Source organism: Rhinopithecus bieti, unplaced genomic scaffold (genome assembly GCF_001698545.2).
Source record: "Rhinopithecus bieti isolate Rb0 unplaced genomic scaffold, ASM169854v2 scaffold_9899, whole genome shotgun sequence".
Classification (NCBI taxonomy): domain Eukaryota; kingdom Metazoa; phylum Chordata; class Mammalia; order Primates; family Cercopithecidae; genus Rhinopithecus; species Rhinopithecus bieti.
The window spans coordinates 7379075-7393629 of NW_016806979.1; the positions used below are offsets into that span (position 1 = coordinate 7379075).

General features: G+C 51.3%; 1 protein-coding gene across 3 annotated transcripts in view; it reads left to right on the plus strand.

Moving 5' to 3' along the window:
- The window catches only part of CPAMD8 (C3 and PZP like alpha-2-macroglobulin domain containing 8), a 120964-nt gene that overhangs the window by 81613 nt on the left and 24796 nt on the right, over window positions 1-14555 (plus strand). For all 3 annotated transcript variants that reach the window (XM_017879539.1, XM_017879537.1, XM_017879538.1), the window contains 4 exons: window positions 216-514; window positions 1219-1444; window positions 4128-4304; window positions 7790-7871. In XM_017879539.1, coding sequence (XP_017735028.1) covers window positions 216-514; window positions 1219-1444; window positions 4128-4304; window positions 7790-7871 — 784 coding nt within the window. The remainder of the gene's footprint in view (window positions 1-215; window positions 515-1218; window positions 1445-4127; window positions 4305-7789; window positions 7872-14555) is intronic.

Below are 14555 nucleotides of genomic sequence, written 5' to 3' on the forward strand. Positions count from 1 at the left end.
TGGGATTATAGGTGTGAGCCACTCTGCCCAGTCCCATTTTATCTTTTGTGTGCCATTGCCAATGCCATTGTTAGGCCAACACCATTCCACCATGTGTGCTGAGTCACAGTGAGACCCACTCCTTATGGTCCTGGTGCTCACCTCCAGGTACCATCAGGGAAAGTGGGATGCCTCCAGGTGCCCTCTCAACTCCCCATCTCCTTTCTTCCATCCAGAGAGAGTCCACATCTCCACCCCCAACAAGTATGAGTTCCAGTATGTGCAGTGGCCACTGCACCTCACCCGCTTTGATGTGGCTGTGCGAGCTCACAATGATGCCCGTGTGGCCTTGTCTTCTGGGCCCCAGGACACAGCAGGCATGATCGAGATCGTCCTAGGGGGGCATCAGAACACCAGGTCATGGATCTCCACCAGCAAGATGGGAGAGCCCGTGGCCAGTGCACACACGGCCAAGATCCTCTCCTGGGATGAATTCAGAACATTCTGGATCAGCTGGCATGGTGGCCGTATCCAGGTATACAACAGGACTCCCTGGGGCTTGTGCAGAAACCTCATGTTCCTCCAGGATTAGCTACTTCCTATTCTGTGCCAGGCTCAGATGGGGGGTCGGGAGAAGCAAGGGAAACACAGGGCACCACCTCAAGTTGTTCTCAGTCTAGAGTCGCTTACCAAAAAAACATGTAGCAAGAGCTGTGGCAAAGGAAGCACCCAGGGATCTGGGAGCAGAGAGAGGAGGCAGGTGGTCAAGGAGAAAAGAAGAATGGACATGAGCAAGTGAAATGGGGGTTCGGGCGTGTTTTCTGGGCCAAGCAAAAAAAGATATAGAAGCTAACACAGCTTCCTAACAGAGGAAGCTAATACAGCTTCCTAGAGGAAGAACATAACCAAAGTAGGTTTTGAAGTATGAATAGGAGTTCGCTAGGCAAAATGGGAGCAGTATGTTCTCCAGGCAGAGCAATAACATGTCCAAAGGTCCAGAGGTTCCAAGGAGCCCAGTGACTTCAGAACCTGCAGATGTCATGCCTTATGTTTCTGTGGGCTGTTTAATGGATGGGGTAACCTCTGGTTTTTCTCACCTCTGATTCCCCAAAGACCCTTCCTTGCACTGTGAGTGTGGCTAAGGCCTCTGACCCTGGCCACAAAGTTGGTGTCACTGCCACCTGAGTGCCTACTGCCTGCTTCCCGCCAGTGTCCAGCAGCCTCGGTTTCTTTTTCCAGGTTGGCCACGGTCCAGAGCCATCCAACGAGTCTGTCATTGTGGCCTGGACCCTCCCGAGGCCACCAGAGGTGCAGTTCATTGGCTTTTCCACCGGCTGGGGCTCCATGGGTGAATTCCGAATCTGGAGGAAGATGGAGGTGGATGAGAGCTACAGCGAGGCCTTCACCCTGGGGGTCCCGCACGGTGCCATCCCTGGGTCTGAGCGGGCTGCCGCCTCCATCATCGGTGCGTCTGTCCCACAGCCTGGCTTGGGGAGGTCAGGTGGCAAGAGCCAAGGTTGAGACTCCAGGTTTAGTCTCAAGCTCGGCTTTGCTGGGGACCTGTGTCCTGGGGTGTCCACCCATACACCCACTCACCTGACAAGCAGCTTCCAGTGCCTTCTCTATGCCCATCCATGTGCTGGGCATTGAGGCAGCCCAAGAGCTGACCCCAACCCCACCCTTGAGGGACTCCTAGTCCAGGTGACATGGCAGATCCAGAGCCCCCCCAGTCTAAGCCTTATGCAGAGGTCAGGGTGGGGTGACCCCTAAGAACCTGCAGTGAGCCCTGTGAGGGAAGTGGGCCAAGGACAAGATCCAAGAAAACACAAATGCCTGATGAAGTCAGCCAGATGTGGGGTGCACGATGGAGGCCTTGGGGGTCTTGGTGATAGGGCAGGCGTCTGGAGCAGTTGCCGAGTAGAGGTGAGAGGCTCTGACTAGGGACATCGCAGGCAGCCTTAGGAGGTCTGTAGGGTTGGGATGTGTGTTACTCTGTTTTCATGCTGCTGATAAAGACATACCCAAGACTGGGTAATTTATAAAGAAAAAGAGGTTTAATTGACTTTCAGTTTCACGTGGCTGGGGAGGCCTCACAATCATGGTGGAAGGCGAGAGGCACATCTTACATGGCCAGAGGGAGAATGAGAGAATGAGAGCCCAGTGAAAGAGGTTTCCCCTTATAAAACCGTCAGATCTCGTGAGACTTATTCACTACCACGAGAACAGTATGGGGAAGCCGCCCCTGTAATTCAATTAGCTCCCACCAGGTCCCTCCCACAACACGTGTGAATTATGGGAGCTACCATTCAAGATGAGATTTGGTTGGCAACACAGCCAAACCATATCAGGATGCCTCTAGTAGCCCAGGTGCTGGAGGGAAAAGTCTGATTGTGTGATTGATCCAGTGCTGGGAGTTGGGCAGAAGGGTGGTGAGAGTTTGGGATGGGCCTCAGCCAGGGAGGAGAGGGCGAGAGGCCAGAAGGAGATGGATGGGCCCAAATGAGGGTGTTGAGGCTCTCTCTGACATCAGAGGGCAGAGGCCCTGGTACCCAGGCAGGTAGGCGGTTGTGGCCAGATCAGAGGAATTTCGAGTTTACAATTTCTGAGGCACAAGAGCAAGTCAGAGTGGATGCGGGGCTGAGTGACTAAGATGGAATTGAGGGAGACAGGAGAAGAAGCAGAGAGGCAGGAATGGAGAGGAGGTGACGGCTGGGATCCGTGCACCAATGCCTTCAGTGACACAGCAGGTGGAGAAGAAGCTGGGTAGCCTAGAGCATGGTGATGAGAAAGTAGCCAGGCTGTTTGTGCAACAAGGGGAGGCTGCAGGGGCAATGGCAGCCTCAGCGAGACATGCGGAGATGCTAAAGAAGGAAAGAAGGGGCCAGGTGTGGTGGCTCACGCCTGTAATCCCAGCACTTTGGGAGGCCGAGGCAGGTGGATAACGAGGTCAAGAGGTCGAGACCATCCTGACCAACATGATGAAACCCAGTCTCTACTAAAAATACAAAAATTAGCTGGGCATGGTGGCACAAGCCTGTAACCCCAGCTACTCGGGAGGCTGAAGCAGGAGAGTCGCTTGAACCTGGGAGGAGGAGGTTGCAGTGAGCCAAGATCACGCCACTGCAGTCCAGCCTGGTGACAGAGCGAGATTCCATCTAAAAATAAATAAAATAAAATAAAATAAAATAAAATAAAATAAAATAAAATATGAGAGAAGGTGTGTTCAGGGGACACTGGGAGTCCCAGGGGGTCCATCAGCAATCTTTGAGACAAGGAAGCCAAGAAGAGGAATACAGAATGTCAAGGGGATGGGAGAACCAGAATTTTTTTTAAAGAGAGAAAACTTTCAAAAATGCACCTTCAACTCCACACATCTAGAAACTTTTTTAAAAATTGAAGTGCTCTTGGTTAAAGAAAAAATCTGAATATTTTAGAAAGAATATTTTAGGGCCGGGCACAGTGGATCACGCCTGTAATCCTGGCACTTTGGGAGGCAGAGGCACGTGGATCACCTAAGGTCAGGAGTTCGAGACCAACCTGGCCAACATGATGAAACCCTGTCTCTACTAAAAAAAATAAAAGATTAGCTGGGTGTGGTGGCACATGCCTGTAGCCCCAGCTACTCAGGAGGCTGAGGCAGGAGAGTTGCTTGAGCCTGAGAGGCAGAGGTTGCAGTGAGCTGAGGTTGTGCCACTGCATTCCAGCCTGGGTGACATAGTGAGACTCCATCTCAAAAAAAAAAAAAAAAAAAAAAAGGAATATTTTAGGAAGACTATTTAGAATGGAATGAGAATGATTGTAGACATTCTGATATTTGTGGGATGCAGCCAAAGTTGCACTTAGAGGCCAATGTATAGCCTTCAATGCACCCATTGTAAAAGCCAGTGAGGGAAAAAGCACTGAACAGAATGAAAAGCTAGAGAAAGAAAGCCTAAGTTAAAAACTAAAGAACACAGAAGAAGGTGTGAAAAATTGTCACCAAAGCCAGCACACCAGCTGGTCTGAGCAGGCAGAGGGTGTCAGTCCCAAAGGGCAGTTGGGTGGCTGACTGGGTGACACACGCAGTCTCCCATCCCTGGGTAAAGCTGTCCCTGTTCTCTACTGAGCTGGGACAGCCCCCAACTCAACTCTCTTCTCCTTCCCACCAGGGGACGTCATGGGGCCAACCCTGAACCACCTCAACAACCTCCTGCGGCTGCCCTTTGGCTGTGGAGAACAGAACATGATCCACTTTGCTCCCAACATCTTTGTCTTGAAGTATCTTCAGAAAACCCAGCAGCTCAGCCCTGAGGTGGAGAGAGAGACCACTGACTACCTAGTACAAGGTATTGGGGAAAAACTGCCTGGTTGAGGTGGGAGCAAGGGAGTCAGGTTCAGCCTTCAGTGGAGAAGACCACGCTGGAGGCGGCCCACACACCAGGCACAGCGATGAGGAGGAAGTGGGCAAAAGAGGCTCTTCAGGGTGGCCCTGATCTGGTCACTGTCAGCAGGAGCCTGATGTCTCTGGCTGTTAGGATGAGATTCTGAATGAATGGTGCTGTTCAGATACAGGGAGAGGAACAGCATCTTTTTAAAGTGTAGATTTTTTTTTTTTTTTACAACAAGAATATAACAGCATTATTAAAAATAACATTTAGAAAAGAAAAAAGAAGGCCAGGCACAGTGGCTGATGCCTGTAATCCCAACACTTTGGGAGGCCGAGGCAGGAGGATCACTTGAGCCCAGGAATTTGAGACCAGGCTGGGCAACAAAGCAAGACTCCGGTCTCTACAAAAAATAAAAACATATTAGCCAGACATGGTGGCATGCACCTGTAGTCCCAGCTGCTCAGGAGGCTGAGGCAGGAGGATTGCTTGAGCCCAGGAGTTGGAGGCTGCAGTGAACTGTGATTGTGCCACTGCACTCCAGCTAGGGTGACCGAATGAGACCCCAACTGTAAAAAATAAGAAAGAAGAAAGAAGAAACATTCAGGGGTTGCTCCAGGCTGAAAGTCTGGCATCATGAAGGCTGATCATGGACAGCTAGGAAGGCCAAGTCCACTGAGGCCAGGTCCTGGGGGCTCAGATTAGCTCTTGTGAGAGTCTGGGAGGTGGGTGGACACCAGCTGCCCCAGGGTCAGGCACACCGTGGTGGATCCATCCAGGCTCAGGTCCTTAAACACCACCCAGAGTCGAAGGAGCCCTCCTCGTGAATAACAGCCTGTACCTCCACAGGACAACCAGACCCTGTGTGCATCCAGCCAACTCGCAGTCCAGACTCGACAAACCCCAAATCAACCCCCTCCATCTTCCCCCCAAACCCACTTGTATTCATTTCCTAAAACTGCTACAGTAAAATGCCACAAACTGGGTGACTTAGAACGACAGAAATGTGTCATCTCCTTATAGTTGTGGAGCCCAAAAGTCCAAAATAAAGGTGTCTGCAGAGCTGATTCCTTCTGGTGGCTCTGAGGGAGACTCTGTCCCAGGCCTCTCTACTGGCATCTGCTGGCTCCAGGTGTTCCTTGGCTTATAGACTGATCAGCCTGCTCTGTGCTTCCACAATCGCATGGCTGTCACCTCTGTGACTAATTCCCTTTCTCTTCTTTTCATTTCATTTCTTTTCTTTTCTTTTCCTTCTTTCTTTTCTTTTTCTTTCTTTCTTTCTTTTTTTTTTTTTTTTAGAGCCAGGGTCTTGCTCTGTCACCCAGGCTGGAGTGCAGTGGTACAATCATAGCTCACTGTAGTCTTGAACTTCTGGGCTCAAGCCAGCCTCCCACCTCAGCCTCCTGAGTAGCTGGGACTACAGGTGTGCACCACCATGCTCAGCCAATTCTTTGTAAAGATGGGGTTCCACTATGTTGTCCAGGCTGGTCTTGAACTCCCAGCCTCGAGTGATCCTCTCACCTCGGCCTCTCAAAGTGCTGGGATTTCAGGTGCAAGCCGCGGCGCTCAGCCTCTCTTTTCAAGGACAAGGACACATGTCATTGGATTTAGGGCTTACCGTAAATAAATCCAAGATGCTCTCATCTGGAGATCCGAACCTTAATGATATCTGTTAAGATCTTTATTTCCAGTAAGGTCCCATTTTTGGATTCTAAGTGGATGTGAATTTGGGAAGACCCACCCCATACAGAATGCCTTTTGTCACCTGTCCTGTCTCTGTAGACGCAGCCCTGTCCTTCCTGAGGCTCAGGCCACACAGCGTGGTGCCCTCAGTTCGTCCTTCTTTCCCTCACAGCCCGTGTCTGGCTGAGTAGCTCTACCTTCACCCCAGGAAGGCTCCCCACCTCTGTCGCCACCACTGGGTCCAAACTCATCATTGCACACTTGGAGGGCCCCCGTCCCCAGCTTTCTGTCCAGACCCTACGGTCCACTGGCTCTATATGTCTCCTCACACTCTTCTACTCACACGCCACCCGTGGCTCACTGTGCCCTCGCAGGAAAGCCACACTCCCAGCCCAGCCTTGGAGGCCCCTGTGGCCCACCGGCCTCCCGCCATACTCCCTCGTTGCCTGCCCCCAGCACCTCCAGTTCTCTGAGCTTCCCAAGCTCCTGTCCCAGCAGGTGGAGCAGCCCCCACACCTGGAGACAGAGGGTGCTGCCCCAAGATGGTGGTTTCACTGACCTCCTGGGAGTGACTGGAGGCCAGTATGTGACCAGTAGTCACAAAGGGGCCATGTCAGTAAACGAGACGAATGAGTTGGAGGTTACAGCCACCCTAGATGTGGTGTGAGGCCGTTTCAGGGACCTCAGATGTGGTGTGAGGTAGTTCCAAGGATCCCCAGTGTGGTGTGGAGCAGTTTCAGGGACCCCCGATGTGGTATGGGGCAGTTTCAAGGACCCCAGATGTGGTGTGGGGCAGTTTCAAGAACCCCGGATGTGGTGTGGAGCAGTTTCAGGGATCCTAGATGTGGTGTGGGGCAGTTTTAGGTACCCCGGATGTGGTGTGTAGTTTTAGGGACCCCAGATGTGGTGTGGGGCAGTTTCAAGAACCCCAGATGTGTGGAGCAGTTTCAGGGATCCCAGATGTGGTGTGGGGCAGTTTCAGGGACCTTAGGTGTAGTGTGGAGCAGTTCCAGGGACTCCAGATGTGGTATGAGACAGTTTCAAGAACCCCAGATGTGATGTGGGGCAGTTTCAGGGACCCCAGATGTGGTGTGGAGCAGTTTCAGGGACCCCAGATGTGGTGTGGGGTAATTTCAAGAACCCTGGATGTGGCGTGGAGCAGTTTCAGGGATCCTAGATGTGGTGTGGGGCAGTTACAGGGACCCCAGACGTGGTGTGGGTTTGGGGCAGTTTCAAGAACCCCAGATGTGGTGTGGAGCAGTTTCAGGGACCCCAGATGTGGTGTGGGGCAGTTTCAAGAACCCCAGATGTGGTGTGGAGCAGTTTGAGTCCAAACTCATCATTGAACACTTGGAGGGCCCCTGTCCCCAGCTTTCTGTCCAGACCCTACGGTCCACTGGCTCTATATGTCACCCCCAGATGTGGTGTGGAGCAGTTCCACGGACTCCAAATGTGGTATGAGACAGTTTCAAGAGCCCCAGATGTGGTGTGGGTCACTTTCAGGGACCCCAGATGTGATGGGGCAGTTTCAGTGAGCCTAGTTTCAAGAACCCCGCATGTGGTCTGGGGAAGTTTCAGGGACCCCAGATGTGGGTGTATGGCAGTTTCAAGGACTCCAGATGTGATTTGAGGCAGTTCCAGGGACCCCATATGTGGTGTGGCTTCGGAGGTCCGGGGTGGGGGGTGGCAGAGCAGTGTAGGTTCCCAGGGGTCCCTGGGCCAGGCCACTCAACAGGACAGGGTCCTCTCTGCTTGCCCCGCAGGCTACCAGCGCCAGCTGACCTACAAGCGCCAGGATGGCTCCTACAGCGCGTTTGGGGAGCGGGACGCGTCGGGGAGCATGTGGTGAGTCCCCACCACCCCAGGCACGGCCTCTGAGGCTCCCCGCCTGATGCCACGGCCTCACATCCAATGCAGTGTGGCCAGATCACTTGGCGCCTGATCCCCGGATGACAGGGAACACAGCTGGGAAGTAAAGACTGTGGTGGTCCCAGCTTCAGGGACGGAGGCTGGGACTTGGGGCCAGTGCAGAGCTGGTGATTGTAACTGTTCCTCTTTCTGCTGTTGTTACCACGGTGAGCAGGACCCCATGCCCTGCTCTCTGGCCCCTTGGGAGTGAGCCCTGGATGCCCTGGCCTTCCTCAAGCTCCCAGGACCCAGGAATAGCGGTGACTGGAGCAGGAGGAGATGGCAGGGCAAAGGGGTCGGAGGCCAGACCAGTGCCTCGAGGCTGGCGTGTGCTATATGCAGGAGAAGCCTGGGATCTTGTTTCTGTGGTAACTGCAGGGAGGTGACCAGGGCAGGGAGCGTCCCTGGGAGGCCGGGCACACCTGGATCTTGTTTTCCTGGGATCCTCAGGCTACTGCAGTTCTTGGCACCATCACGGGGTTCACCTGAGACTGTGGGTGACCTTCCAACTTCTGTGCCCATCACCAGACTCCTTCTCGGAGATTGCCACCCTGGTAGTGCCGACAGCAGCTGTGAGCATGGAGACTGCCCTGTTTTTAGTCCAACGGAGTGTCCACTGCACAGTTGCAGTGCCAGAACCCGGGCAGCGGGGACATGTGGCTGAGCATTTCCTGCCATGGGCAGCATCCCTTACCCAGCTTCAGAGGGGCCCAGGGTTGATGATACACCCAGCATCCCCCAGCCCCAGCAGCTCATCCACACTGTCGCAGCTCTAGTCCCAGGGCCCTGCCTTGCTGACAACTGATAATGCAAGGCCCTAATCATGCCCTAGCAAGCAGAGGCCCTGCCCACCCCAGGGACAGCTAAAGCCACTGAGTCACTCTCCAAAAGTTGGCTGAGCCCCAGCAGCCCCTAGGAGGTCTCCACCAGCCAGGATTAGCAAGTTGTGACGTACTGGACACTTTGTTTTTGTTTTTGTTTTGAGACGGAGTCTAACTCTGTTGCCCAGGCTGGAGTGCGGTGGCGCGATCTTGGCTCACTGCAGCCTCCATCTCCCAGGTTCAAGCAATTCTCCTGCCTCAGCCTCCTGAGTAGCTGGGATTACAGGCGTGCACCACCACACTGGCTAATTTTTGCATTTTTGGTAGAGATGGGGTTTCACCATATTGGCCAGGCTGGTCTCAAACTCCTGACCTCGGGTGATCCGCCTGCCTCGGCCTCCTAAAGCGCTGGGATTACAGGCATGAGCCACCATGCCTGGCCTGGACACTCAGTGTGCACACACTTCCTCAGCTTCTTCCAGGGATTAAATTCTCAGCATGAACAAGAAAAATCAAATTTCACTGTATTCATGGAAATAGAGTAGCCAGCAGCTTCCAGGTCCCATCTCACCTTCTAAAACATTCTTTTTGGTCTCTGAACATGGAAGTCTTTCTGCGGACCCTGTAGGACAAGGAGGCAGTAAGCGCAGGGCGGTGGCAGCAGCACCCACCCCGAAGCTGGACAAACCTGGGCTCTGTCTCATGTGAGCTGTGTGGCCTTGGACCCGATGCTCAACCTCTCTGAGCCTGTTTCCTTACCACACATCCCTCAGAACCTGGATCCATGGGATAAGCATGTGATACACTCAGTGCAGTGCCATCCTGTTAGTGCCTCCCCTCACTACTTACTGGAGGAGTCCAAGATCCTACCTGGGAGCCTTAAAACTTGGGATCTGTTCTAGATGGGTTCCCTTATACTCAATGCACATTCATTCATTTATTCATTCAGTGAACCAGGCCCTGGTCTTCATCCTGGGGGAACAAGGAACACATGGTTCCTGCCTCCAGGTCCTCGCTGCCCAGTGCAGGAGAAATACCCTGTGCAAGATGCAATAGCTATCCACTGCTGTGTAACAAGTGACCCCTAAATGTAGCCATTTAAAACAACAAACATGTATTATCTCTATTTATTATGTATTAATTCTTATGGAATTCAGGAGCAGCTTAGCTGGGTGTTTCTGCCTGGGGATGTTTGCTGGGGTTGCAGTCAAGGTGTTGGCTGTTGCTGCCTTCATCTGAAGGCTCAACTGGGGCTGGAAGATTTGTTTCCAAATTGACTCCCTCACATGGCTGTTGGCAGGAGGCCTCAGTTGCTCACCATGTGGACTTCTCCATAGAGGCTACTTGAGTGTTATTAAAACATGGCGGCCAGCTTCCTCTTACAGTGAGCAATTCAAGAGAGAAAGTGGGAAGGATGCCACAGTGCCTTTTGTTACTTGGTCTTACAAGTCAGGCTGTCACTTCTGCCTCATTCTATTCTATTCCTTTTTCTTTTCTTTTCTTTTTTTGAGATGGAGTCTCACCCTATCACCCAAGCTGGAGTTCAGTGGTACAGTCTCAGCTCACTGCAACCTCCATCTCCTAGGTTCAAGCAATTCTCCTGCCTCAGCCTCCTGAGTAGCTGGGATTATAGGCACCTGCCACCACACCTGGCTAATTTTTGTATTTTTAATAGAGACAGGGTTTCACCATGTTGCCCAGACTGGTCTTGAACTCCTCACCTCAGGTGATCTGCCCACCTCAGCCTCCCAAAGTGCTGGGACTACAGGTGTGAACCACTGTGCCTGGCCCACATTCTGTTCTTTAGTAGTGAGTTGCTAAGTACACCCCATCTACACATGAAGGGAATCAGGCCTCCATCTCTTGAAAGGAGGAGTATTAAGGCATTTGTGGATATACATTAAAATGACTATAATAGGAGCATAATTTTGTATCTATAAAACAAAGAAGTAGAGAGTGATGGAGCAGGGTAGTTATATGGGATGGTCAGGAAAGGTCTCCTGGAGGATATGAGGGAGGAGCCATGAAAATCCAAGGGAACAGCATTCCAGGCAGAGGGAACAGCCATTGCAAAGGCCCTGAGGCAGGACCCAGCTTGACGAGGTTGGGCCACAGAAGGGAGGCTGGTGTGGCTGGAGCAGCACAGGGCCAGGAGGTTGGTGACCTGGCACGAGGGAAGAGGGAGGGGCAAGGTCAGGTTGATCAGAGCAGGAGTCTGGATTTAGTGCTGTGTGGAAGAGAGTGCTGTTAGAGGGCTGGGAGCAGAGCAGGATCAAGATCTGTGTCTCCTGGTGGGCCGTGTGTGTGCACGCATGTGTTGAATCACATGTGTGATTCAACATTTGGGATGGGTTGAGCATCCCAAATCGGAAAATTCAAAGTTCGAACTGCTCCAACATACAAAACATTATTATTATTATTATTATTATTATTATTATCATCATCATCATCATCAGAGACAGTGTCTTGCCCTGTTGCCTGGGCTGGAGTGCCGTGGCTCGATCTCGGCTCACTGCAACCTCCGCCTTCTGGGTTCAAGCAATTCTTCCACCTCAGCCTCCCGAGTAGCTGAGATTACAGGTGCCCATCACCATGCCTATATAATTTTGTATTTTAGTAGAGACAAGGTTTTGCCATGTTGACCAGGCTGTTCTTGAACTCCTGGCCTCCAATGATCCGTCTGCCTTGGCCTCCCAAAGTGCTGGGATAACAGGTGTGAGCCACTGTGCCTGCTTTTAGTGCCAACCTGATGCTCAAGGGAAATGTTTATTGGAGCATTTCAGATTTTTTGGATTTGGGATGCCCAAGTATACAGGTAGCCCTCCGTATCTGTGAGTTCCACAGGATTCAATCAACCACAGATTGAAACTATTCAGAAAAAAAAATGAGTACGGGTGTGGTGGCAGGTGCCTGTCATCCCAGCACTTTGGGGAAGCTGAAGCGGGAAGATTCTTTGAGGCTAGGAGTCGGCAGCCAGCGTGGGAAACATGGCAAAACCTCATCTCTGCAAAATGTTAAAATGAGCTGGATGTGGTGGTACGTGCCTTAGTCCCAACTACTGGGGAGGCTGAGGTAGGAGGATCACTTGAGCCCAGAAGTTCAAAGCTGCAGTGAGCTATGATTGTGCCACTGCACTCCAACCTGGGTGACAGAGCAAAACTCCATCTCTATTGCGGAAACTGGCCAGCAGTCCGCAATGCAATGGTGCTTTCTCTTTGCTCCCAGGCAGATTGGCAGGTTGAGAAATAATAGACACACACAAGATAGTGAAAGCTGGGTCCAGGGGGGGTCACCACCTTCTGGTCCTGCAGTGCCAACAATGCACTGGATATGCCAGCATTTATTATTAAGTTTAGTGAGGGTGGGGTAGGTTAGTGAGGGATTTAGGGTCATTTGATTATGAGGTGAGATGGTCACATGGGGATGAAGTAATTCTTCAACATAACTTCTGTATGCAGAAGTACAGTATACACAGATAAGAATTTACAACATAGTGTGTGCATCAGTAATATCTAACAGAGCCTTAAAACAGGAACAGCAGTAACAGTTGCAGCAAAAGCTGGTTAAAACAATTCATAGAAACAGGACGTGAAGTTAGACAACCGGTTAGACCAGAAATTCTCAGAAGGGAGTATGCCTTAACCCTAAAGAGGCCTAGAAGAGCTGCGGCAAGATGAGGGCGTTTATAGCCCTATCTTATCCATATGGACAAGTGCCCCCCATGCATCCATTTATAGGCTCTCCACAAGGGTCGCATTCCATTCCCAGAGCTATGAACATCTACTTTTCTGGGACAGGAATCTTGGTGATGTGAAACCCCCCTGACTACACGTCCATTCATAGGCTCTCTGCAGGGGGAAGCACATCACGCGCTGTTGGCTCATTCTGGCAGTCCAACCTGACATTGTCTTTACACAATCCTGCATGCAATTTTGTATTTACAATAATCAGGAGCATTTCATCTTTTATTCTGTAGCAATAGTTTCAGGGGTTCTCCCTACACATCTCTTAAAAAAAAAAAAAAGTTTTAAAAATTCCAAAACGAACAGTTCCAAAACGAAAAGTTGAATTTGTTGCATGCTGAGTAGAATATTGAATTCATGCAAATGAAGTGACGTGTGGGCATTGTATTAGGTGTTCTAAGTAACCAACATGTGATTTAAAGTACACAGGAGGGGCCGGGCACAGTGGCTAACGCCTGGAATCCCAGCACTTTGGGAGGCCAAGGTGGGCGGATCACCTGAGGTCAGGCGTTCGAGACCAGCCTGGCCAACATGGTGAAACCCCGTCTCTACCCAAAATACTAAAATTAGCTGAGCGTGGTGGCAGGTGCCTGTAATCCCAACTACTCAAGAGACTGAGGCAGGAGAATTGCTTGAACCCTGAGGCAGAGGTTGCAGTGAGCCGAGATTGTGCTACTGCACTCCAGCCTGGGTGACAGGGTGAGACTGTGTCTCAAAAATAAAAATAAAAGGCCAGGCGTGGTGGCTCAAGCCTGTAATCCCAGCACTTTGGGAGGCCGAGACGGGCGGATCACGAGGTCAGGAGATGGAGACCATCCTGGCTAACCCGGTGAAACCCCGTCTCTACTANTGGGAGCAGAGCAGGATCAAGATCTGTGTCTCCTGGTGGGCCGTGTGTGTGCACGCATGTGTTGAATCACATGTGTGATTCAACATTTGGGATGGGTTGAGCATCCCAAATCGGAAAATTCAAAGTTCGAACTGCTCCAACATACAAAACATTATTATTATTATTATTATTATTATTATTATCATCATCATCATCATCAGAGACAGTGTCTTGCCCTGTTGCCTGGGCTGGAGTGCCGTGGCTCGATCTCGGCTCACTGCAACCTCCGCCTTCTGGGTTCAAGCAATTCTTCCACCTCAGCCTCCCGAGTAGCTGAGATTACAGGTGCCCATCACCATGCCTATATAATTTTTGTATTTTTAGTAGAGACAAGGTTTTGCCATGTTGACCAGGCTGTTCTTGAACTCCTGGCCTCCAATGATCCGTCTGCCTTGGCCTCCCAAAGTGCTGGGATAACAGGTGTGAGCCACTGTGCCTGCTTTTAGTGCCAACCTGATGCTCAAGGGAAATGTTTATTGGAGCATTTCAGATTTTTTGGATTTGGGATGCCCAAGTATACAGGTAGCCCTCCGTATCTGTGAGTTCCACAGGATTCAATCAACCACAGATTGAAACTATTCAGAAAAAAAAATGAGTACGGGTGTGGTGGCAGGTGCCTGTCATCCCAGCACTTTGGGGAAGCTGAAGCGGGAAGATTCTTTGAGGCTAGGAGTCGGCAGCCAGCGTGGGAAACATGGCAAAACCTCATCTCTGCAAAAATGTTAAAAATGAGCTGGATGTGGTGGTACGTGCCTTAGTCCCAACTACTGGGGAGGCTGAGGTAGGAGGATCACTTGAGCCCAGAAGTTCAAAGCTGCAGTGAGCTATGATTGTGCCACTGCACTCCAACCTGGGTGACAGAGCAAAACTCCATCTCTATTGCGGAAACTGGCCAGCAGTCCGCAATGCAATGGTGCTTTCTCTTTGCTCCCAGGCAGATTGGCAGGTTGAGAAATAATAGACACACACAAGATAGTGAAAGCTGGGTCCAGGGGGGGTCACCACCTTCTGGTCCTGCAGTGCCAACAATGCACTGGATATGCCAGCATTTATTATTAAGTTTAGTGAGGGTGGGGGTAGGTTAGTGAGGGATTTAGGGTCATTTGATTATGAGGTGAGATGGTCACATGGGGATGAAGTAATTCTTCAACATAACTTCTGTATGCAG